Raw genomic sequence first — 25,598 nt, forward strand, 5'->3', positions numbered from 1 at the left:
TGAAAAGGGGTTCAGAAGAATTAATGTGTACATCAGTCTCTTCTGTAAAGAAGGTATAGAAATACCTTCCAACTATTTCACTTAGATTTTCCTTTTTACATGTGCACAAGATGACATATAAAAATATATGTCTAAATAAGTCTAAAAAGAGCTTTTTGAATGAGTGTAAACCAAAATTCTAAATAAGAATGCATTGTTCACAATTTAATTGGCAGTTTGTTTTTCTTTCTTAGGAGTACCTAAAATAACAGTGCATCTTACAACTGATGGTGCTAGTTGTGGTGAAATGCAAAATTATAGAAAGTATGAGGAGAGAAGAAGGAATTAATATCTAGTTCTGACATTCAAAATAGATTATGCAGCAAGACATTAGCCTTGCAAAATAGGTGTTTGTCTTAAGAGATCTTCTAAATTATTTTCTTTCGATCCTATGCACAGACATCCTTTAGCATTTCAACAACCAAGCCCAGAGGACTTAGCCTGTAGAGTTGTCCCCTAAGTGGAAAAGAGAGCCCTTTCAGCCTAGACTGTGGGCCTCAAGGCTTGCCGCCTCGCTGGATGGATGTGTGTGGCAAAGCAAGGTGGAAGGCTGCCTGTTTGAGGCCATGGGGAAAGTGGGAAGAAGAGAGCAGTGAAGGGTCGGGCGCGGTGGCTCACTCCCAGCACTTTGGGAGCGCGAGGCAGGCGGATCACTTGAGGTCAGGAGTTCGAGACCAGCCTGGCCAACATGGTGAAATCCTGTATCTATTAAAAATACAAAAATTAGCTGGGCATAGTGGTGCATGTCTGTAATCCCAGCTACTTCAGAGGTTGAGGCACGAGAATAGCTTGAACCTGAGAGGCAGAGGTTGCAGTGAGCTGAGATTGCACCACTGTACTGCAGCCTGGATGACAAGGCAAGACTCCATAACAACAACAACAACAACAACAACAACAACAACAACAACAACAATAAAAAGGGAGCAAAGGAGGAGAGGGATTCAGACAGAAGTGCGACCAGAGTTAGAGAAGTCAGTAACTCAATGATACCCATGGTGAGGGGGGCTTTGCCTCTCTTCTGCTTGGAGCCCCTGAAGGAGGTTGCCTCAGAGGAAGCCCTGTAACTCTCCGAGGCACAGTCTCATCAAATTAAGGCACAGTTTGAGTAGGCAGAGCAAGGAGCTGAGCTTCAGCCTTCCTGAACTTCTGTACAGCCCCCGTGGGGTGAATGGGATCCTGATGTCGCTAGGGTGGGCTGTGAAGTTGCCAGAGGGGATCACCCTGGGTTCAGAAGAGGCCTGAGCAAACCCACAGCCAGAGACCCTTCGGCCTCCCTCCCACTCCTGCCCCTGGGATCTCAGCAGCCACAGTCCTGCCCCTAATACTCCCCAGCCATCACTTGGGACAGGAGCGGAAGATGGGCTGCTTTTCTTAGAGAGACTGAGACCTGTGTATAAGGATTATTGGATAGGACTAACTTTTCAAGGTAACTTTTTCCCCCCACACTAACCAGAGAAGAGAACTTGGGAAGACCAGAAAAAATAAAAGAACTACATTTTTTTTCTTTACATCCCAGATATAGTTGAGCTGCATTTTAAGACCCTGCTACATTTAGAAAAATGAAAGTGTGGAAACAAATATGTTGTCATAGGAGAGTGATTTAACAAGTTACTACACATGCATAAAATGGATTTTTACACAGTTATTAAAATTGTTTTTTAATTTTGAATTTATTTAATCTTTTGTAAAAAGTAAATTATTTAATTTAATGAATTTATTTTATTTTATTTTATTTTATTTTATTTTATTTTAGAGACATGTATGTCTCTCTCTGTTGCTCAGGCTGGAGTGTGGTGGCACAATCCCAGCTCACTGTAGCCTTGAACTCCTGGGTTCAAGCAATTCTCATGTCTAAACCTCCTGAGTAGCTGGGACTACAGACACCCACCACCATGCCTGGCTATTTTTTGTATTTTTAGTAGAGACGGAGTTTCACCATGTTGGCCAGGCTGGTCTCAAACTCCTGGCTTCAAGTGATCCTTCCACCTCTGCCTCCCATAGTGCTGGGATTACAGGCGTGAGCCACTGCACCTAGCCCCGGCTAATTTTTTAAATGTTTTGTAGAGGCAGTGTCTAGCTATTCTAGCTATGCTGCCAAGGGTGATCTTGAACTTCTGGCCTCAAGCCATTGTTGAGGATCAAAAAGATAGGGTCCTTCTACAAGACCACTAGCTTGGACTCTGAAAAAAATGCCGATGACATGAAAGTTAAAACAAGGCTGTGGGCTCTGAGCTCGGAGATGGTAGGTACAGGGAACAGAAGGAAGTTCTGGGGCACCATGAAGTTGGTTAATTCAGGCATCACAGTAGGAATAAGGGTCTGGCTCCCTGCTTTCCTGCCCTGCTTGTACCAAAACAGGACAGCAGAGGCCTCTGCCTGCAGTCAGGAGTAGCAGGGTGGGCACTTGAGCTCAGAAGGTAGTGTAGTGCTCTGGAAGACCACCAACACTTAGAAGCAAGAAAAAGCTAAAAGCATAAGCTACTGATTCAAGACGTCTTGATAGAGATGAGTGCTCCCAGACCATGAGGAAGACGACATTGAAGCAGCAATGCCAGAACACAAATTGACATTAGACAATCTGGCAGAAGGGTTTCGATTATTTAAGACTGCCTTGACTTCTTTTATGACATGGACCCTTCTATGGTACAGGCACTGAAACTAAAGCAAATGGTGGAAGAAGGATTGGGACCATATAGGAACATTTTTTAGAGAAATAAAAAAGCAAAAAAGTCAGACCGAAATTCTGATGTATTTCTGCAAGTTGCACTGAGTATGCCTGCCTGTCCTGTCTCCCCTTCCACCTCTTTCACCTCTGCCACCCCTGAGACACCAAGACCAACCCTCCTCTTCCTCCTCCTCCGCCTAATCAATGCGAAGATGACAAGGATGAAGAACTTTACTTAATAAATAGTAAATATATTTTCTCTTCCTTACAATTTTCCTAAAACATTTTCTTTTCTCTAGCTTACATTATTGTAAAAATACATCATATAATACATATAACATATAAAATATGTTAGTAAAATGTTTATGCCATTGGTAAGGCTTCCAGTCAACAGCAGGCTATTAGTAGTAAAGTTATTTCTGCTGTTCCAATAGAAAGGAAGGAAGGAAGGAAGGAAGGAAGGAAGGAAGGAAGGAAGGGAAGGAAAGAAAAGTAGTTAAGTATTTGGAGAGTGAAGAGTTATACACAGATATTTTACTGCATTGGGGAAGGGGGGTGTCACTGCCCCAACCCCCCGCATTGTTCAAGGGTCAACTGTATTAAGTTGTAAAACTTTTTTTTTTTTTTTTAAAGAGATGAGGTCTTGCTATGTTGCCCAGGCTAGTCTCAAACTTGTAGGCTCAAATGATCCTCCTGCCTTGGCCTCCCAAACTGTTAGGATTGTAAGCATGATCCACCACGCCCAGCCTAAAACATTATTTCTTTTCCTTTTTTTTTTTTTTTTGTTGTTGTTGTTGTTGTTTTTTGGTTTTTTTTTGAGACGGAGTCCTGCTCTGTCACCCCGGCTGGGGTGCAGTGGCATGATCTCGGATCATGGCAAACTCCGCCTCCCGGGTTCAAGCAATTCTTATGTCTCAGCTTCCCAAGTAGCTGGGATTATATTCTCACGCCACCATGCCCAGTTAATTTTTGTATTTTTAGTAGAGACAGAATTTCACCATGTTGGCCAGGCTAGTCTCAAACTCCTGGCCTCAAGTGATCCACCCGCCTTGGCCTCCCAAAGCATTGGGATTACAGGCATGAGCACCATGCCTGGCCCATTCACATTGTTGTACAACCATCACCACCATCCATCCATGGAACTCTTTTCATTTTGCAAAATGGAAACTCTGTGCCTGGTAAACAACATCCTCCCTTCCTCTTCCCTCTGCACTGGCAACTACTATCCTGCTCTCCGTTTCTATAAATTTGACTACCCTAAGTACCTTATGTAAGTGGAATCACAGAGTATTTATCCTTTTGCAACTGGCTCATTTCTCACTTTGCATAATGTCCTCTAGGTTCATCCATGTTGTAACATGTGTCAAAATTTCCTTCGTAAAGCTGAATGATATTCCATTCTATTGTGTATATCACCTTTTGTTTATTCTTTCGACTGTCAATGGATATTTGGGTCGCTTCTACGTTTTGCCTATTGCAAATAATGCCCACTATGAATGTGCACAGACAAATACCTCTTTGAGCCCCTACTTTCACTTCTTTTGGATATATACCCAAAAGTAGAATTGCTGGACATATGGTGGTTCTATTTTTAATTTCTGAGAAACTGCCATACTGTTTTCTATAGTAGCTGTACCATTTTACATTCCCACCAACAGTGAACAAGGGTTTCAATTTCTCCACATTCAAACTTGAAGACTGATATACATACACAAACTTGTCTGATGAACTAGAGTGTTCCCGCACATGCAGGAAAGAGTATGAAGCTCTGAAACAAAATCATCATGTATAAGGAAGATGCCAGCAGACAGGATGCAGGGTCAGAGGGCACAAGGATTTCAGGGACCCCATGAGCCTGTGCAGGTCTACCCTGACTCAGACACTCCACGAAGTGCCTGTGGGTAACTGCAAAGCCATTTTTGTATCAATGCATTGATCTTTCTCTTATTAATCAATAACAGCTTCTCATATTTCCCAATTTGTCATTATATTCAGAACTAAATACAACCCTGAAAGTTTATTTGAAATGCCATCTTTGTAATATCCTTTAAAAAAAAGATATGGATACTCTTTTTTCTTTTTTTTTTTGAGACAGAGTTTCGCTCTTGTTGTCCAGGTTGGAGTGAAATGGCTCAATCTTGGCTCACTGCAACCTCTGCCTCCCGGTTCAAGCGATTCTCCTGCCTCAGCCTCCTGAGTAACTGGGATTACAGGCCTGTGCCACCATGCCTGGCTAATTTTGTATTTCTAGTAGAGATGGGGTTTCTCCATGTTGGTCAGGCTGGTCTCGAACTCCCGACCTCAGGCGATCCACCCACCTTGGCCTCCCAAAGTGCTGGGATTACAGGTACGAGCCACCACGCCCAGCCAAGATATGGATACTCTACTTGCAAATATTTCTTGGTTTTTTATTTTATTTTATTTTATTTTTAAGTAAAAGTAAGTTTATTAGGAAAGTAAAGGAATAAAAGAATGGCCACTACATAGAGCAGCCTCCTGGCTTTTTATTCTAGTCCACTGATCTGTACATGTAGTACCATGGTTTACATTTTTTTAGTTTTTTTTTTTTTTTTTTTTTTTTTTTTTTTTTTGAGACGGAGTCTCGCTCTGCCGCCCAGGCTGGAGAACAGTGGCCGGATCTCAGCTCACTGCAAGCTCCGCCTCCGGGGTCACGCCATTCTCCTGCCTCAGCCTCCCGAGTAGCTGGGACTACAGGCGCCGGCCACCGCGCCCGGCTAATTTTTTGTATTTTTAGTAGAGACGGGGTTTCACCGTGATAGCCAGGATGGTCTCGATCTCCTGACCTCATGATCCGCCCGTCTCGGCCTCCCAAAGTGCTGGGATTACAGGCTTGAGCCACCGCGCCCGGCCTACATTTTTTTAGTTTTATGAGATAATCCAATAACCAACAGGGCAAGTTCCCCTTTGTGAGTCCTGTCTGTCAATCTGACCTTGAATTTTCCTGCTGCACTTGTTTTTCTAGGTGTATCTATTCTAGAACGATTAGAACCCCTGGAGTGACAATCAATTGTCAGGGCTTAGGACATAATGATGCTGGGCCTCCCAGGCAGGTCTCTCTCTGTCCAGCAAGAATCTCCATGGTAATCACAGTCAGTGATGGTAACTTCCCCTAAGGTATTCCCATTATGCCAGACTGAGTTTTCCTTCTTCTTCTTCTTTTTTTTTTTTTTTTTCCTGAGATAGAGTCTCACTCTTTCACCCAGGTTGGAGTACAGTGGCACAATCTCGGCTCACTGCAACCTCTGTCTCCTGGGTTAAAGCAATTGTCCTGCCTTAGCTTCCCGAGTAGCTGGGATTACAGGTGTGCACCACCACACATGGGTAACTTTTGTATTTTTAGTAGAGACAGTGCTTCACCATGTTGGCCAGGCTGGTCTCGAACTCCTGACCTTAATGATCCGCCCACCTCAGCCTCCCAAAGCGCTGGGATTATAGGCGTGAGCCACTGCACCCGGCCAAGTGCCCTCTTTCAGTGGGTCTCTACTTCTGCTCCACCCCGTGCGGCTGATTGGACCAGAGCACCTGAAAAACTTCGCTGTGTCCAGGGACGAATTAACCTTCTTTTCCCTTTGACTAGTGGCCTTCACACTGGGCGCAGGTCTGTCAGTGGATAGCTGTGGTTTCAGAGGTGCCTGAGACTCCTGTCTGCTGGTATTACATTTTGTTCTTTATTCCTGAAATTATCTGCAAGACAGAGTTTTAGAAAATAATGCTCTTCATAGTCAAAGTTGGAAACGTTTTAAGGCTGACTGTACGGGAAACCCTTTGACAGAGCAGTGTGGCCAGTATAATTTCTGTGGGCATTGATTCAGGGACCTTCTTCTGGCTCCTCTGCTCTTATTACTGGATATCATTCTGCCTGATCAGACATCTGGTCTGTCTGCTTGGACATCTGGTCACATTTTAATGGTATTTAAATCTTTATTTGTCTTATCACTGAGGATTAGAATGTCAGAATCAGGGGTTTCTCCTAAAGCTTCCACTGCAAATATTGATCTAAATGAACAATTCCTCAATGTTCATAAAGAAACAGGCATTGCTAAATGGGAACAATCTTGGAGAAACTCTACCTTGATATTTCTGCTTTGAGGGCTAGCGTTAGGGAGGTATCCTGTTAACATTACCTTGCAAACTGTCATACTTGTACCAAATATCAGGGATCAGGGAGAAGGAATCATTTCCCACATTCTGTCCCTCAGTCAAGTCATCCACATCCTGTTGTAGTCAGGTTATGTTGATTTGGGAAGAGTAAGGGTCTTCAGAATCCATTTGTAACATTTGCTATATGAAATTATGTTGGTTGGGTGCGGTGGCTCACACCTGAAATCCCAGCACTTTGGGAGGCCGAGACAGGCGGATCACCTGAGGTCAGAAGTTCAAGACAACCCTGGCTGACATGGTGAAACCCTGTCTCTACTAAAACACAAAAACTAACCAGGCAAAGTTGTGGGCACCTGTAGTCCCAGCTACTTGGGAAGCTGATGGGGGAGAATCTCTTGAACTCAGGAGGTGGAGCTGAGATGGTGCCACTTGAACTCAGTGAGCTAAGATGGTGCCACTACACCCCACTCTGGGAGGCTGAGGTGGGAGGATCACTTGAGCCCAGGGGTTCCAGACCAGCCTGGGCAACATAGTGAATCCTCATCTCTACAAAAAGTAGAAAAAATTAGCTGAATGTGGTGACATGTGCCTGTAGTCCCAGCTACTCAGGAGGCTGAGACAGGAGGATTGCTTGAGCCAGGGGAAGTGGATGCTGCAGTGAGCCATGATCATGCCACTGCACTCTAGCCTGGATGAGGCTCAAAAATTTTTAAAAATTAAAAAATTTTTCTCAAAAATTAAAAAAATTGGCTGGGCTCAGAGGCTCATGCCTGTAATCCCAGCACTATGGGAGGCCGAGGCAGGTGGATGATCTGAGGTCAGGAGTGGAGACCAGCCTGGCCAACTTGGCGAAACCCTGCCTCTACTAAAAATACAAAAATTAGCCAGGTGTGGTGTCGGACGCCTGTAATCCCAGCTACTCTGGAGGCTGAGGCAGGAGAATCGCTTGAACCTGGGAGATGGAGTTTGCAGTGAGCTGAGATCATGCCACTGCCCTCCAGCCTGGGCAACAGAGCAAGACTCTGTCTCAAAAATAAATAAAGTTAATTAATTAATTAATTAATTAATTAAAAAATTAGCCAGGAATGGTGGTACACACCTATTGTCCTAGCTACATGGGAGGCTGAGGAAGGAGGATTGCTTGAGCCCGGGAGTACAGGATTATAGTGAGCTGTGATCACGCCACTGCACTCCAGCCTGGGTGACAGAATGAAACCCTGTGTCTAAAAAAATAAATAAATAAAAATATGAGTGCATTCAATGCCACATAAATGTACACTTAAAGATAGTAAAGATAGTAAATTTTGTTATGCATCTTTCACCACAATTGAAAAAATAAAAAATAAAAAAAGGAGGGGACTGATAAACACAAAATTAGGATGGTGGTTACTTTTAGTTGGGGGAGGATGGGGATGGTAAAGGCAACAAGCCATGGATAGTTATTGGCAATAGTTATTGGCAATGTTGTAGTCGGGTGGTGGAGAGTGTATTATAAAAAGTATTATTATTATTTATTACTATTATAAAAAAACTCAACCATGTGTGGGGCGAATAATGATAGTGGGCTCTAAAAATTTTTTTTTTCAATTTTTAAAAAATTACACTTTAAGTTCTAAAATTTTTTTTTAATTTAATATATTTTTTTAGGCAGGGTGTCACTCTATTGCCCAGGCTGGAGTGCAATGGCACAATCATTGCTCACTACAGTCTTGACCTACTTGGCTCCCCTCCCACCTTCACCTCCCAGAGTGCTGGGATTTCAGGCATTCACCACTGCACCCAGCCTATAACATGTTCTTAATTAAGAATTAGTCTTTTTTTTTTTTTTTTTGAGATGGAGTCTTGCCCTGTCACCCAGGCTGGAGTGCAGTGGCCCAGTCTTGGCTCACTGCAACCTCTGTCTCCCAGGTTCAAGCAATTCTTCTGCCTCAGCCTTGCAAGTAGCTAGTAGCTGAGATTACAGGTCCCTGCCACTATGACTGACCAATTTTTGTAGTTTTAGTAGAGACGGGGTTTCACCATGTTGGCCAGGCTAGTCTCAAATTTCTGACTTCAGGTGATCCGCTCACCTCGGCCTCCCAAAATGTTAGGATTACAGGAATGAGCCACCACACCCAACGTACCGTCTATTAATTGCATGCACTTGAAGCTCAAAAAGTAAAAGTCATTTATAAAATGTATGATAATAAAGAGACCATAAATCACACATGACTTATTAGGTCTTGCTAATATTTTTGCAGTCTTTTTTTTTTTTTAAGTGGAGATGGGAACTTACTGTTGCGCAGGCTGATCTTGAACCCTTGCCCTCCCAAAATATTGGGATTACAGATGCGAGCCACCATGCCCGGGCTTTTTGTAGTCTTCACATGTGTGTGTGCTAAAATTGGAATATGGAACATTCTCTTTTGTAACTGTGTTTTTCATCCAACAGTAAATTGATAATATTTTTGCATGCCATTAGCATACTTTGACAGCATTTAAAATATAGTCATACAATTCTATTACATGGATATACCATAGTTTATTTAAATAAGTGACTAGTGTTAAAATTTAAATTGTTTCTATAATTTCCCTATTATAAACCTGCTGGAATGAATATCTTTGTAGCTTAATCTTTTCATCTGTTTCTTATTCTTTGGGGAAATTCATGGACATGGAATAGTTGAGGCAAGGATATACTAAAAAAATTAACACCTTTGATACCAAAATAGTCAAGTGATCCTCAGGAAAGGTTTGCCAATACTCATTCTGACAAATAAAATATACAAACAACACGTGAGTCCATTTTCTCGTATCCTCATCAACAATGAGCTTTTTGAGTTTTTAAATCCTTCCTGAAAAATCTTATTTCCCTGATGTTTTAATTTGCATTTATCTGATTACAACTGAGATTGAATATTAAGATGTTTTCACAGTTTAAAAAATTAACTAGTTTTTAATTGAAAAAGTAATTCATGTACATGGTAAAAATATCAAACAGCATAAAAAAGTACACTATGAAACATAAGTCTCCTTCCCGCCCTGGAGCCCCAGTCCCTCAAAGGCAGCCACCATAATTGGTTTCTTGTTTCTCCCTCCAGAAATATTATGTACATAAAGAAGCAGGCTGGGCGTGGTGGCTCACGGCTATAATCCCAGCACTTTGGGAGGCTGAGGTGGATGGATCACGAGGTCAGGAGTTCGAGACCAGCCTGGCCAACATGGTGAAACCCCATCTCCATGAAAGATACAAAAAATTAGCCGGCATGGTGGTGCACGCCTGTAATCCCAGCTACTCGGGAGGCTGAGGCAGGAGAATAGCTTGAACCCGGAAGGCGGAGGTTGTAGTGAACTGAGATCATTCAGGAATATATATACACACAAATACATATACACACACACACACGTATACATATATACGTATACATATATATGTATGTATATGTATATCCCCAGTTTTTTATGCACTGAGAACATGTTCTTAGAATAAAATACAAATTCTGAGCCTTGCCTACCACTCAGACCTCATCTATGCTGGACTCCCTAAGAGTCACTGCGTTCCATCAGCCTTATTTCTTTGTGCCCTTAGCACTCTACATTCTCTCTTGTCCCCTGACCTTTGTTCTTGCAGGTCCCAGTGTCTCAACTCAAAAGGCACCTTCTAGAGAAGTCTTCCCTGGCTACGTGTCTCCTGACCACCCTAGTGCACCCAGTCTCTCCCTTCCCCATCCCTTTGTTGAGTTTCCTTCATAGCAGCTACTACTGCCGGAACCTCTCTCATTTCTGGGTTGCTTTATTTGTTCATTACCCGTCTCCTCTACCAGGATGTCTGCCTCATGACAATTTGGATCTGATCTGTTCAGTTCACCTCTATATCTCCAGCACCTAGGACAGTTCTCAGCAGAGAGGAAGTCTCAAACGCCTGACCTCAGACGAGTCTCCCGCCTTGGCCTCCCAAAGTGCTGGGATTACGATGTTAGCCACCGCGCCCAGCCTGTTTTTGTTTTTTAATACAAATTGAACATCATGCTGAGAGGCAGACCTATCAAGGCTGCACGCTCAGCCTTCTTTGACAGCTCTGTCGTCATCAGATACAAAGTCTGATTTTTAGCAGTTGTCCCTGAATCTTCAGGAAGTGACAGTCTCCTTAAAAACTGCCACAAAGCTCCCCATGGCTCTTTTTTTTTTGAGAGAAAGTCTTGCTCTCTCATCCAGGTTAAGGTGCAGTGGGATAATCAGGGCTCACTGCAGCCTCTACATCCCAGGCTCAACTGATCCTCCACCTTAGTCCCCCAGATAGCTGGGAACCACAAGTTTTTTAATTTTAGTAGATATAAAGTGCTATGTTGCCCAGGCTAGTCCTGAACACTTGGGCTCAAACAAGCCTCCTGCATCAGCCTCCCAAAGTGCTAGGATTACAGGCATGATCAGCACTACACCAGGCCCCTCTGGGCTCTCTTAATCACTACTTCCCCTTCCACAAAGATAACTTCCTTGCTTTTCTTTTAGAATATAACCACCCAAGCTTTTATTTCCAAACAATATAGTCTTGCCTAACTTTTGAACATTGCATAAATGAAACTATATAATCTACAGCTCTATGAATTATTTAGTGACTATCTTCTTTCGTACGACATTCTATTTGTGACAGTCCTCACGTTGTTGTGAGTTGCAGTCAGTCATTCATTTTTATGGCTGTATCATATTCCATCATAGGACTACACCGCAATTTATTTCTAAATTCTACCTTCTAGACATTTGAATTGTTTCCAGTTTTGAACTATTATGAAAAGTGTTGCTATAAATTTTATTTATTTATTTATTTATTTATTTATTTAGTTTTTGAGGCAGAGACTTGCTCTGTCACCATGCTGGAGTGCAGTGGTACAATCTCAGCTCACTGCCACCTCTGTCTCCCAAGTTCAAGTGATTCTCCTGCCTCAGCCTCTTGAATTGCTGGGACTACAGGCAAGCGCCACCACGCCCAGCTAATTTTTGTATTTTTAGTAGAGATGGGTTTTCACCATGTTGGCCAGGATAGTCTCCATATCTTGACCTCGTGATCCTCCTGTCTCAGCCTCCCAAAGTGCTGGTTTTACAAGTGTGAGCCACTGCACCCAGCCTCTATACATTTTCTCATATATATCTTTTTTTTTTGAGATGGAGTCTCGCTCTGTCCGCCCAGGCTAGAGTGCAATGGCGTAATCTCAGCTCACTGCAACCTCTGCCTCCCAGGTTCAAGTGATTCTCCTGCCTCAGCCTCCGGAGTAGCTGGGATTATAGGCATGTGCCACCATGCCTGGATAATTTTTTATATTTTTGGTAGAGACAGGGTTTTACCATATTGGCCAGGATGGTCTCGAACTCCTGACCTCAAGTGATCCTCCTCCTTTTTTTTGAGATTTGGTCTTGCTCTGTCACCCAGATGGGAGTGCAGTGCTGCAACCAGAGCTCACTGCAGCCTACATTTCATGGGCTCAAGGGATCCTCCTGTCCCAGCCTCCTAAGTAGCTGGGACTACAGGGATAATCTACCAGGCCCAGCCAATTTCTTTTATTTTTAGTAGAGACTAGATTTCACTATGTTCCCCAGGCTGGTCTCAAACTTCTGAGCTCAAAGGATTCTTCCCCCTCGGCCTCCCAGAGTGTTGGGATTACAGGCATGAGCCTCTGTACCTGGCCTTGTCTATATCTCTTGGTGTACATATGTAAATGTTTCTATTGGTTGTATACCTGGGAGTGAAACAGCCGGGTCATAAGGTTTGCCTATGTTCAGTTTTCACAGATACCAAAGTAGTTTTCTAGAGACTGATTTGAGTAATGAATAATTAAGCTCTGGTCTCCTGAAAAAAAAAAAAAAAAAAAAATCTAAAATGATTGTATCCTGTCCCTACACCCAGCCTCCCCATGGCTTGTACATATCTAAAGTTGGCTGTTAGCTATCCTGAGACTATCATTTTCTTTTTTGTAAGATTTCAATGCTGTTAATAAAAGCTGGTCTACCCCATATTTCTTTTCTTTATTTTTTTGATACAGTGTCTCACTCTGTTGCCCAGACTGGAGTGCCATGGGGCAATCATAGCTTACTGCAGCCTCAAACTCCTGGGCTAAAATGGTCTCCCACCTCAGTCTCCTGAGTAGCTAGAACTACAGGCGTATTTCACCGTACCCAGCTAAATAAAACATTTTTTTTTTGTAAAATTACCAGTTTCAATAATAGCTAAAACTGTTCAAAATGTTAACAAAGGTTTTTGTTGCATGGTTAAATAAATAAATAAATAAATAAATAAATTTTGTAGAGACAGGATCATACTATGTTGCCTGGGTTGGTCTTCAATTTCTGGCCTCAAGTGATCCTACCTCCTTGTCTGCCCAAAGCACTGGGATTACAGGCGTGAGTCACCACACCTGGCCCAATAAAAGCTAGCCTACTCAACATTTCTTAAAATGATCATTGCTCTATACCAATCAAATGCCACAGACACCCCATTTACCTGCCCAATTTCACTCTCCACCTACAGCTCACCCCCAATTAACTACAGATGAAAACCTTAATAATTTTGATGCCACTTCATGTCAAGGGTTATCATGAGCCACTTACCACTAGTAACAGTATACCTATTGCCATCATGAGGGATTGTTTCCACATGAGATCAGTGGGGCCCTAGGCAGAATTGATCACTGTAGAGAGGTGAGGACAGAATAGGTCAAAGACCTGGGAAGAATGTGAGGCCAAGAGGCTCTGATGTGGCATTAAGAGATGTTTGATCTAGGCCAGGCGCAGTGGCTCATGCCTGTAATCCCAGCACTTTGAGAGGCTGAGGCAGGTGGATTACCTGAGGTTAGGAGTTTGAGACCAGCCTGGCCAACATGGTGAAACCCTGCCTCTACTGAAAATACAAAAATTAGCTGGGTGCGGTGATGCACGCCTGTAATCCTAGCTGCTTGGGAGGCTGAGGCAGAATTGCTTGAACCTAGCTATTTGGGAGGCTGAGGCAGGAGAATAGCTTTAACCTGGGAGATGGAGGTTGCAGTGAGCTGAGATCACACCACTGCACTCCAGCCTGGGTGACAGAGCAAGACTCTGTCAAAAAAAAAAAAAAAGAAAGAAAGAAAAGAAAAGAAAGAAAGAAAAGAAAAGAAAAGAAAAGAAAGGAAAGAAAGAAAGAAAGAAAGAAAGAAAGAAAGAAAGAAAGAAAGAAAGAAAGAAAGAAAGAAAGAAAGAAAAAGAAAGAGATGTCTGATCTAAAGGTATATCATAGATTTTCTTTCCAAAGTAGGGTTACTCCATTTGCATTTATTGATGTGATGTGATGGATAGGTTTGGTCTTCATTCTGGCATCATGTTATGCTTTCTCTCTTGAGTGATTCCTTTGTTTTTCTTTTGCTCTGTGGTGTGTATACAATTTCTTCAGCCTTTTTTTTTTTTTTTTTTTTTTTTTTTCACTGTCTTGGTGGCAATTTGGCATGCTATTTCTTCTGGAACCACCAGACTTTGTCAGGACAAGATGTGTCAGATATGCTAAGATCTGATGTGATGCCTAAAATCTAAAACTCGATACACAAATGCATTTTCTGTTTGTTTTACTGCTAGACATTTGTGCCCTACACAGGAATCCTGATAAATTCTATTTTGCCCGATGCCCATCAAAAGACAGGGAGAAAAATGGTTGGTATGTTTATAATTACATGCACAGCTTTAGGGAAGACATTCCTGAGAGAACTTTGATTTTGACTACAGTTAAGGAGAATCTTCTGCTTATAATTTCATCTGTCTGATAACTGGAGAAATTTTCTTTTCTTTTCTTTTTTTTTGAGACAGACTCGCTCTGTCCCCCAGGCTGGAGTGCATGATGTGATCTCAGCTTACTGCAACCTCCGTCTCCTCAGGTTCAAGTGATTCTTGTGCCTCAGCCTCCCGAGTAGCTGGGATTACAGGCGTGCACCATGACATCTGTCTAACTTTTGTATTTTAGTAGAGACAGGGTTTCACCATGTTGGGCAGGATGGTCTCGAACTCCTAACCTCAAGTGATCCGCCTGCCTCGACCTCCCAAAGTGCGGGATTACAGGTGTGAGCCACTGTGCCTGGCCCAAAGAATTTTCTACACACCAGCTTCTGGCACTTTATGACTCACACTTTATTCCTTCTCCAGGACCCACAAAGTCTCGGTGCCAGGCACTGTAGGGCACATTTCTACTGTGATGTGACCTCTGGCCCTACTCCTTCATATCATCCACTTTGTGCTCTGTACCAGATGAGTTGGCACAGAGGGAGGTAGGATAGTTCTACATCAGGATGGCTGGCAATAATTTCATTATAGGTGGAAAAGAGTACAGACCACATAAAAGTATTCCACTAAATCCAAACTAAATGTATTCCATGTCAGCTTCCCCTCACTTGTATTTCATACCACCATCACTTGACATGAGGCAAAGGAGAATTCTGAGCAAAAAAAGTAGTCTCTGCTTGAAGCAAAATTGCTTTATCTATGAAAATTTTACAAAGTGGATGGCCATGTGAACATGTTATGACAGCCTTCCAACACTGGCCTAAGTAGGGGCTCATGGAACTGAGAGGCCCAAAGCTTAGGCATCTGTAGCTGTAAATTTGTTTAAGCTAACAATTTAAAAAAAAAAAAAAAAAAGAGGGCCGGGCGCCCTGGTTCATGCCTGTAATCCCAGCAGTTTGGGAGGCTGAGGTGGGCGGATCACCTGAGGTCAGGAGATTGAGACCATCTTGGCCAACATGGTGAAACCTTGTCTCTACTAAAACTACAAAAATTATCTGGGCATGGTGGCTCATGCCTGTAATCCCAGCTACTCGAGAGGCTGAGGCACAAGAATCGCTTGAACCCAGAAGGCAGAAGTTGCAGTGAGTCAAGATCGCGCCATTGTATTCCAGCCTGATGACAGAGCAAGACTCCATCTCAAAAAAAAAAAAAAAAAAAAAAAAATTAGCTGCACGTGATGGTGCACGCTTGTAATCCCAGCTACTTGGGAGGCTGAGGTGGGAGAATCGCAGAGGTTGCAGTAAACCAAGATTGCACCACTGCACTCTAGCCTGAGTGACAAAGTGAGACTCTGCCTCAAGAAAACAAAAAACAACAAAAAACTGGACATTTTAGAAAGTTTGATGATGATGAAGAAATCAAAGCAAGGGGAGTTAGTGTAGGAATCAAATGTTGAATGGTGTTAATCGAAGATGACTTGATACTGTCTCCATGGTACCTTGTAGTTTATAATTTAATATAGAGACATTATTAAACTGCAAAATACATGTAAGAAAGTCCAACAAAATTCTGGGTTTTTTTTCCCATGATGATTGATGCTTTTTAGAAAATAAATGTCAAAACCTTTCCAAAATTTTCCTTTTGTTCTTTTGGGTTCCTCTGTCTTGCTGGTGCCTGGCCTGCAGATTGTGCTGATGGGGTGAAGTTGCAGAGCCTAATAAGCAGATGACTCTTCCTGAGAGGATGTAGAGCAGCCCTGTCCAATAGAATGTTCTGCAATGAAGAAGTGTTCTGTGTCTTGTAGTCGCTAAACACACATTGCTATTGAGCACTTAAAAATGTGGCTAGTGAAAGTGAGGAATCGAGTTTTATATTTTATTTAGGTTTAATCAATCAGAATCTAAATTTAAGTAGTCACATGTGGTTAGCGGCTACCATAGATGGCTCTTCAGAGTTGGAGCCACAGTGAGGGGGAACATGACACAGAAAGGGGAAAGAGGAGGAGGGCATGCCAGCCAGCTGGCTGGGAGCAGCTGGAGGGTTTTGAGCAGAGAGGGCCAAGGGGACAGTTCTGCCCAGAGGGGCTTTCCAGTAGGGCTTTTCTATGTTTTTCCTTCTCAGACATATACCAGGCAGCCAGGTAGGCCAGATAGGAGTGGAACTGATTCATCCATTAGGCCCATCATACTTTTAGTGGTCCACAAAATGTTTTTATTCTTTTGAAATTTAAATTTAATTTCATTAATTTTTTTTTTTTTTTTTTTTTTTTTTTTTTTTTTGAGGCGGAGTCTCACTCTGTGGCCCAGGCTGGAGTGCAGTGGCCAGATCTCAGCTCACTGCAAGCTCCGCCTCCCGGATTTACACCATTCTCCTGCCTCAGCCTCCCGAGTAGCTGGGACTACAGGCGCCCGCCACCTCGCCCGGCTAGTTTTTTGTATTTTTTAGTAGAGACGGGGTTTCACTGTGTTAGCCAGGATGGTCTCGATCTCCTGACCTCGTGATCCGCCCGTCTCGGCCTCCCAAAGTGCTGGGATTACAGGCTTGAGCCACCGCGCCCGGCCAATTTTTTTTTTTTTTTAATAGACAGGGTTTTGCTATGTTGCCTAGGCTGGACTCAAACTTCTGGGCTCAAGTGATCCTCCCACTTTGGCCTCCTGAGTAGCTGGGACTACAGGTGCTCTTTCTTCCTAAAAATATGTTTAGTAATGGATGATTGTATGCAGAAAAAAAAATATATATGTTTAGGTTGAAGAAAATACATCAGGCCAGGAGCAGTGGCTCAGGCCTGTAATCCTAGCATTTTGGGAGGCCAAGGCAGGCAGATCACATGAGGTCAGGAGTTTGAGACCAGGCTGGCCAACATGGTGAAACCCCATCTCTACTAAAAATACAAAAATTAGTCGGGTGTGGTGGTGAGTGCCTGTAATCCCAGCTACTCGGGAGGCTGAGGCAGGAGAATCACTAGAACCTGGGAGGCAAAGGTTACAGTCAGCCAAGATTGCACCACCGCACTCCAGCCTGGGCAATATACCAAGACTCTGTCTCAAAAAAATAAAATAAAATAAAATATATAAAATTCATATATTCATCTTTATGCCAACCCAGTGGTAAGATATAATTTTTTAAAAATTTTTAATGGAGAAAGGGTCCCTTGAAAACAAAAGTGCCTAGGATCCAAGAAAGTCATGGGGGGTGTGTGTGTGTGTGTGTGTGTGTGTGTGTGTGTAGCAGGGAAGGGAGAAAGTGCTTGCTTCTTCCAACATTGACAGCTCATGCTGGACTCCTAGGCATCTGCCTGGCCACCACCCCCTTTAAATGCCGCCCCACCCCCACCGGGGTTACACCTGGCCTCCCTGAATGGGCCCACCTGCCCCGCGGTCTGACACGAAGAAACCAAACAGAAGAACAAGATTCTTCAGCAATCCCAGGGTCAGAAGAATCTCCTGTACCAGGCTTGGAAAATGCACCTATGGACTATGACATACTTGGGCAAAGGGCACTGTGGGACCAGGGAGGAGTTCAGGAGCTGTGCGGGAAGAAGGAGGGAGGGAGGGCAATGCTATATTGTAAAAAGAGTGAGCTCGTTAAACTTTACAATCCTCCTGATACCGACCCCATTTTACAGAGGAAGAAGCATGGGCTCAGAGAGGTTGAGGAGCTTGCCCAAGTTCACAGCTGGGATTCAAACTTAGGCGTCTCTGTTCTGACACCCATGCCCCACCCATCCCTGGGATGCCTGACTCAGCCATTGTAGGGCCGCGGGCAGGGCATAACGGACAGCTTCTAAGCTGACCACCCAATCCTCCCCAGTGGCTGTTCTCCATTCCTGCTTCCCAGAAACCCATCCTTCACGGGCTAATCCTACAAAGGATCTTCTTTAATAGGATCTCGGGGCCTCAATTTCCCTTGTTGCGTGTGCTGGGGCAGGAATCTTCCTCTAGGAATGAGGAAGAGAGACAAGAGAAAGGCATGGCCTTTCTGCCCCACTGTGCTAAGCCTCCAGCCAGGGTCCTCCCGGAAGCCCAACCCCTGCCGCGCGCGGCCTGGCGGTCAGGAATGGAGCTCGGTCCCTTTAAATCCCGCCGAGGAACGCCGGAGGGCCGGGCCGCGCCATTCCCGGATCCGCCGGCTGGGAATCGCTGGTCCCCAGCGCGTCCTGCAGCGCTTCCCGCGCCGCGCCCCCAGCCCGGTGTGCCGGCTCTGTGCGCGGGTGCCTGGGCGGTCGGGAGAATGAGCCGCATCTACCACGACGGCGCGCTCCGGAACAAGGCGGTGCAGAGCGTCCGGCTACCAGGGGCCTGGGACCCCTCCGCCCACCAGGGGTAGGCCTGGGCGCACGGCCTCGGGTCGGCCTCACCTGCCCCGGCTCGAACCCCGCTCCAGGATCGGGGGATGGGATGCGGGTGGAGGAAAACTGGGGTTGCCAAAGCCGCCTCTCCGCCTCCAGTCCACCCCTCCCGGCGCCCCTGCCACCGCGCCCGCCCTGCGACCCCATGACACAGATCGGCTTAAAGCTCCCCGCATGTCCTCCTGCCCTTGAGAGAGGGTCCCGACCCCCAGACAGGTCTCGGAAGGCTGTACTTCGCCTCACGCCGACCTCCGGCCCCACCCCACCCCCATAACTATAAACTCCAGCTACTTGCCGCGCTGCTTTTGCACAGGCTCATGCCCTGCCCCAGAAGGGACACTGGCCGTGCTGTGGCGGGAACAGCGGGCGTGCTGGTCCAGAGCAGGGCCTGCCTGGGTGAGAAGGATTTGGAGGGCCAGGCCCCGTTGTCACAGGGTTATGAGGCGGAACGGACCATTCCATTTCCAATTGCACTAAAGAATTGTGCTAAGTGAAATAAGCCAGACACAGAAAGACAAATACTGTGTGATCTCGTATGTGGAATCTATAAAGGGGTGGAACCATAGAAACAGCAGAACAGACCGGGCGCTGTGGTTCACTCCTGTAATCCCAGCACTTCGGGAGGCCAAGGCAGGTGGATCACTTGAGGTTAGGAGTTTGAGACCTGCCTGATGGTGAAACCCTGTCTCTACTAAAAATACCTAAATCAGCGAGGCGTGGTGGCAGGTACCTGTAATCCCAGCTATCTGGAAGGCTGAGGCATGAGAATCGCTTGAACCCGGGAGGTGGAGGTTGCAGTGAGCCAAGACTGTGCCACTGCACTCCAGCCTGGACAACGGAGCGAGACTCTGTCAAAAGAAACAGTAGAACAGTGAACAGTGATTGCCAGGGGATAGTGGATGGGAGTGGGGATGGGGGTGGGGAAATGATCAAGGGTACAAACTTTCAGTTACAGAATAAACAATTTCTGGGGATCTAATGTACAGCATGGGGTCTGGTGGGTGTGTTCATTAATTTGTGGTAACCATTACATAGTGTGTACTTAAATCATCGCGTTGTGCACCTTGAATATATACAGTCTTTGTCAGTTAAATATTTAGAAAAATAATTCCGGGGGATTGGGTGGGGATGGATTGGATAGAGACAAGTTAGGTAGAGTTTTCACTTCCCACTCCCATCCCTCTTCCACTGTCATCTTCAGCTGTCCCCACCCTTCTCCATTTCTGTGGATGCAAAAAAGGAAGCCTCCAGGTTCTGCTTTTATGAAAACCAGAGTCAGGAAGCCAGGGGTCCACTTCCCCTCAGTGAAGGACTGTGTGATCTTGCGCTAGTCCCAGACTCCTGAGTTTTGGGTTCTTCACCTCTCAGAAATAACCTTTTCCTCGGGTTAATGACCACCTGGATATGAATGAGAACAGGAATATGAGAGTGTTTAAAAACAGATGGAAAGGGAAAATAGCTTATTGCAGCTTAGATACCTACCCCCACATTTGGCCCAATAAAAAAGTAAAATCTTTTATATTTAGTAAGCACTTAATAGCTTACAAAACACCTTCACACACATGATCTTGTGTCATCATCAGAGGAGCAGAGTGAGGCGGCTGTTTTCCTCCCCATTTTGTAGATAAGACTGAGACTCTGGTTCCAGTAACTCCCAGTGGCCTTGTAGGAGGGGGCCGTAACTTGATCTTAGGACAGCCTGACAAGGTTCCTCCTGGCGTCTGGGCAATGCCCTAGCCTTTGGGACCCTTGCAGGGTTGGAGACCCCTGTGTAGGAAACACGGGGAAGGGAACTGCTCAATACCCAGCCTGCTCAGGGTTGGGTGAATAGGAGACACAGGTGAGATTTCCTGAGGAGTGAGAGAACCGACTATCCTTTCTTTCCCATTCATCCCCAGGGGAGATGGTGTCCTGCTGGAGGGAGAACTGATCGATGTATCTCGGCACAGCATCTTGGACGCTCATGGCAGGAAGGTGAGGATGCTTCCTCAGTGCTAGCTAGAAGGCATTGACTTCACGATCGTTACCCACTGTGGCATCTCCTTGTGCTGGGTCCTTCCAGTGCCATGAGTGGGGATTCTTGATGGGCTTAGAAAGCGGGTGGGAGGTAGGTCAGGAGATTTACAGCCAAATGGGACCACCAGCTGGAAGCAGAATAGTTTAAGGCTGTGTTGGGCAGCAGACAGGTGGCCCTTGCCAGAAGAGCCTGGGTCATGGCTGAGAAGGCGGACCAGGCCGTAAACCCCAGTCTTGCCTGAATGTAAACTCAGACACTGTCTGGGGCTTCAGTTCCCATGTTGATGTCCTGGCTGCCTTTGCCCTCTCAGCCTCCTGGGGTCATGCCCCGTATCACCACCCCATCTCAGGTGTCTGTGGGTACACCTGGCATTCACCATCCACTACTAGCCTGTGTCTTTTTTCTGAGTGCTAGTTCTGACTTTCCACTACCCTTTCAAATAGCCCCACCTAGATGTGCTGACCACCTTATCTCCTTGGTCTCTATAACTGACCTTGGTCTCTAAAAATGTCCCCTCCAGTAGGGCCAGAGCCCTGGTGCTACATGGAGCCTGCATGTCCCTCCTATACCCCACGAGAACACTCAGCACTATTTTCATGTCAGGTGGTATTTTGCTGCACCCTCCCCTCCTTAGCACACAGTCAGCAGGTGGGAACACCCCTCAGAGCCCCTAGCCAGCCTGCCCGGGAGAGCCCAGCAGTGTCTCCATGCTGATATGGGGCTTCCTTGCCTCAGCTGCCCTCAGGCAGGGCCTTCTCCTGGCCCCTCTTAAAACTTGCCTCCTCTGAGTTCCATTCCTGGTGACGGTTCAGTTGCCCTCCCAGCCACCAGGCTGCGAACCCTCACTGTCTCCTCCCCAGGAAAGCAATGCCAGGTCCCACTGGGCTCCTCCCTTGCCCATTCCTCTCCCTCCCCTGCCTTCCCTTCTTCTTTCCATGGCTGCTTACCCCAGATGGGCCCTCAGCCTGTCCTGATAAAACCTTGCACCTGTCCCTCTGCCTTCTGGCTGTCCCCAGAGCTCATCCCTGCCCTGCTGCCAACAGGACAAATGTCTTTCCAGAAATACATATCTGAGGGTCTCACTGCTGCTCAGAAACCTTTCAGGATTCCTTGTCCATCAGATAAAATCCAAACTCCAAATGCCGACTCAAGGCCTGTCCTGAACGAAGCTCACTTGCTTTCCCAGCCTGGGCTCCCAGAAGGCCTCCAGGTGCCCTGCGTGGCTCAAACATGCACAGGAGCCTCTTGACTTTTATTTCCTATACTGTCCCAGGCTTTTAATATTCTTCCTACGGCTTCTTATTCCCACAGTTGGCAGACTTCCTCACCCTCCAAGACTTCATCTTTCTTGATTCTACCAGGAAGTGGCCACCTGTTCTTCAGGCCCTGGGAGCATTTCACCCACCTGCCTTGAACAACTGGCAAACAGCATTTACAGCACACTTCACGCTTGGCACTGTGCTTGCCCCTCTGTTATCTCGTTGAACCCTCATAATATTCTTAAACACAGACATCGCGTTATCCCCATGTGATGGGGAAACTGAGTGACTTGTCCCACACACTGCATCTGCTGGAAGGGGCAGAGTGGCTACCCTCACCCAGGGCTCCTTTTCAGTGCCCTTTCCATTGTACCTTGGCAGTACCCATTCCTGCTCCATGGTATTTGGGGTCCTCGGACTTGGGTTATGGATTTTGTTTTGTTTTGTTTTGTTTTTTTGAGATGTCACCCCGGCTGGAGTACAGTGGCATGATCTCAGCTTACAGCAATCTCCGCCTCCTGGGGTCAAGCAATTCTCCTGCCTTAGCCTCCTGAGTAGCTAGGATTACAGGCACATGCTACCACACCTCGCTAATTTTTTATATTTTTGATAGAGACAGGGTTTCATCATGCTGGCCAGGCTGGTCTCGAACTCCTGACTTCAAGTGACCCACCCACCTTGGCCTCCCAGAGTGCTGGGATGACAGGCATGAGCCACCTTGCCTGGCCGAGTTATGATTTTCTTTCTTTTTTCTTTCTTTTCTTTCTTTCTTTTCTTCTTGAGATGGAATCTTGCTCTGTTGCCCAAGCTGGAGTACAATGGCATGATCTTGGCTCACTGCAACCTCTGCCTCCTGGGTTCAAGCGATTCTCCAGCCTCAGCCTCCTGAGTAGCTGGAATTACAGGCACCTGCCACCACGCCTGACTAATTTTTTGTATTTTTAGTAGAGACAGGGTTTCCCCATGCTGGTCAGGCTGGTCTTGAACTCCTGACCTCGTGATCCGCCTGCCATGGCCTCCCAGAGTGCTGGGATTACAGGCGTGAGTCACTGTGCCCAGCCCAAGTTATGGCTTTCTGTATATACTCTTTGTCTTTGGCTGTGTGGAAGCCCTGGGCTTGCCCTGTTAGGAACTTCTAGCAGGGCTCATTATATGTGGCAGGTGCTCTTGTGAACCCATGAATGAATAAGTATTTGGTGGGGTTGGGGTGTCTGTCTAGCTTGAACATCTTTTGGAGCTGAGGTGGGCTTCCAGGGTAGATGTGAGGTTGGCGGGGCTGCAGCCAGAGCCCAGAGTGTGTGTGTTGTGGGATGAGGCCGCCTCCCTCACTCTCTGTCTGCCTGGCCCCAGGAGCGCTACTATGTGCTGTATATCCGGCCCAGTCACATCCATCGCCGTAAATTCGACGCCAAGGGAAATGAAATCGAGCCCAACTTCAGCGCCACCAGGAAGGTGAACACGGGCTTCCTCATGTCATCCTACAGTAGGTATCCTCTGCCCTTCCTCCCTCCCTCAGGGCCCTCCTGCAGTGTGGCAGCCTTTGTCTTCTGAGCCTCTTGGCCCCTGGAAAGTGTCTTCTCATCCTGCTTGATGCTGAAGCCCTGTGTGTGGCCTGAGGCATCCCCACCCACTCCTGGGGCTGGACTCCTTCCTGCCTCCCATTCACTCAGAGGATCCCCGTTCCCTCCCCTCCATCCCGGGGACCAGGCTGGCCTTCCCACCTCCTGCCATTTCCTGTGTCTGGCAGAATCACCCACAAACCTGGCTTTGGGGTCTAACTGCCTTTGTGCAGAGCCCAGGCCAGGCCCTAGGTGGTCTCCGTTTTACTGCCCAAATCCTCATTTGGTTCTGGGCTCTTAGTCCATGCGTGTTATATAACAAAATACCTTAGGCTGGGTGATTTATTAACAACAGAAACGTGTTTGTTTATTGTATTCTTAATTTTAAAAATTTTTATTTCTTTGTGCATTTTTAGTGGCTGGATTTTGCTATGTAGCCCAGGTTGGAGTATAGTGGCTATTCTCAGGTGCAATCATAGCGCACTACAGTCTTCAAGTGATCCTCCCTCCTCAGCCTCCAGAATAGCTGGGACTGTAGGTGTGTGCCACCGCACCTGCTTAAGAACAAAAATGTCTTGCTTACAGTTCTGGAGGCAGGGAAGTCCAAGGTCAACGTGCCAGCAGATTCGGTGTCTGGTGAGAGCTTGCTTTGTGCTTCAGAGACGGTGCCTTCTTGCTGAGTCCCACATGGCAGAAGGCAAGGCAGCTCTGTCTTCAACCTCTTCTGTAAAGGCACTCATCCCACTCATATGCCATGACCTTCTCACCTCATAAAGGACCCACCTCTTAATACTATCACGTTGGTGATTAAGTTTCAACGTATGATTTTTTTGTCTTTTAAAAAAATTTTAGGGTGAGTGCGGTGGGTCACGCCTGTAATTCCAGCACTTTGAGAGGCTGAGGTGGGTGGATCACTTGAGGTCAGGAGTTTGAGACCAGCCTGGTCAACATGGTGAAACCCCGTCTCTACTAAAAATACAAAAATTAGCTGGGCATGGTGGCAGGCACCTGTAATCCCAGCTACTTGGGAGGCTGAGGAAGGAGAATTGCTTGAATCCTGGAGGTGGAGGTTGCAGTGAACCGAGATCCCACCACTGCACTCCAGCCTAGGCAACAGAGTGAGACTCTGTCTCAAAAAAATAATAGTAGTAATAATAATAATAATAATACTTTTCAGTGGCCACTTTACTTCTAGGCATTACGTCCATACTCCGTCAGTGCAGGAAAGCAGCTGAGTTTGTCTCTTTGTTTTTCTTTTCTTTTCTTTTTCTGTCTGAGACAAAGTCTGGCTCTGTCACCCAGGCTGGAGTGAGTGGCTCGATCTTGGCTCACTGCAACCTCCACCTCTCAGGCTCAAGCGATTCTCTTGCCTCAGCCTCCTGTCAACATATGAATTTTGGGGGATACATTCTGACCATAGCAGACCCTCCATGATCTTGTTCTTCTTCCTAATTTTGTCTCTGGTAGGGCCTCTTTGCTGTCTGCCCCTGGGTGAGAAGGTTTTGAGGTTGAGTGGGACGCTATCACTTTATTCATTCATACCTTCAGTTACTCATTGACTCTCTGAACATTAGGGATCATCTATATCATGTGCCAGCCCTTGTGCCACATACTGAGGGGTCCAGGGATGAACAAAACCCAGTCGTATACTTGAAATGTTCTCGGTCCAGTAGAGGAGATAGAGAGGCCTGGGCCTGGATCCTGTGAAGGGCGCTGAGCCCAGGCAGGCATGACTGGGAACGCCAGCAGGGAATACCAGGACTGAATCCTGAAAGATAAGCAGAGGTCAGCCAGGTGCCAGGGATTTGCAGGGTGTTTCAGAGAGGCAGAGGGTGCCCAATGCCTGGAAGTTGAAGATTTCCTGACCCAGGTATGAGAA

The 25,598-nt window shown here is 45.9% G+C and overlaps 1 protein-coding gene across 5 annotated transcripts in view; it reads left to right on the top strand.

Annotated features, from left to right (window-relative positions):
* The first annotated feature begins 18,522 nt into the window (after positions 1–18,522).
* LOC103231163 (AP-3 complex subunit sigma-2) overlaps positions 18,523–25,598 on the top strand; it is an 84,112-nt gene continuing 77,036 nt past the window's right edge. For 2 of the 5 annotated variants that reach the window (XM_007990384.3, XM_037987691.2), the window contains exons 1-3: positions 18,611–18,858; positions 20,783–20,858; positions 23,511–23,643. In XM_007990384.3, the coding sequence (XP_007988575.3) occupies positions 18,767–18,858; positions 20,783–20,858; positions 23,511–23,643 (301 nt within the window). In that variant the 5' untranslated portion in view covers positions 18,611–18,766. Of the gene's footprint in view, positions 18,859–20,782; positions 20,859–23,510; positions 23,644–25,598 lie in introns of all 5 variants that reach the window. The other 3 variants (XM_007990385.3, XM_007990383.3, XM_037987689.2) reach the window with 3 other exon arrangements.

The sequence above is a fragment of the Chlorocebus sabaeus genome, chromosome 29, assembly GCF_047675955.1.
Source record: "Chlorocebus sabaeus isolate Y175 chromosome 29, mChlSab1.0.hap1, whole genome shotgun sequence".
Taxonomy (NCBI): Eukaryota; Metazoa; Chordata; class Mammalia; order Primates; family Cercopithecidae; genus Chlorocebus; species Chlorocebus sabaeus.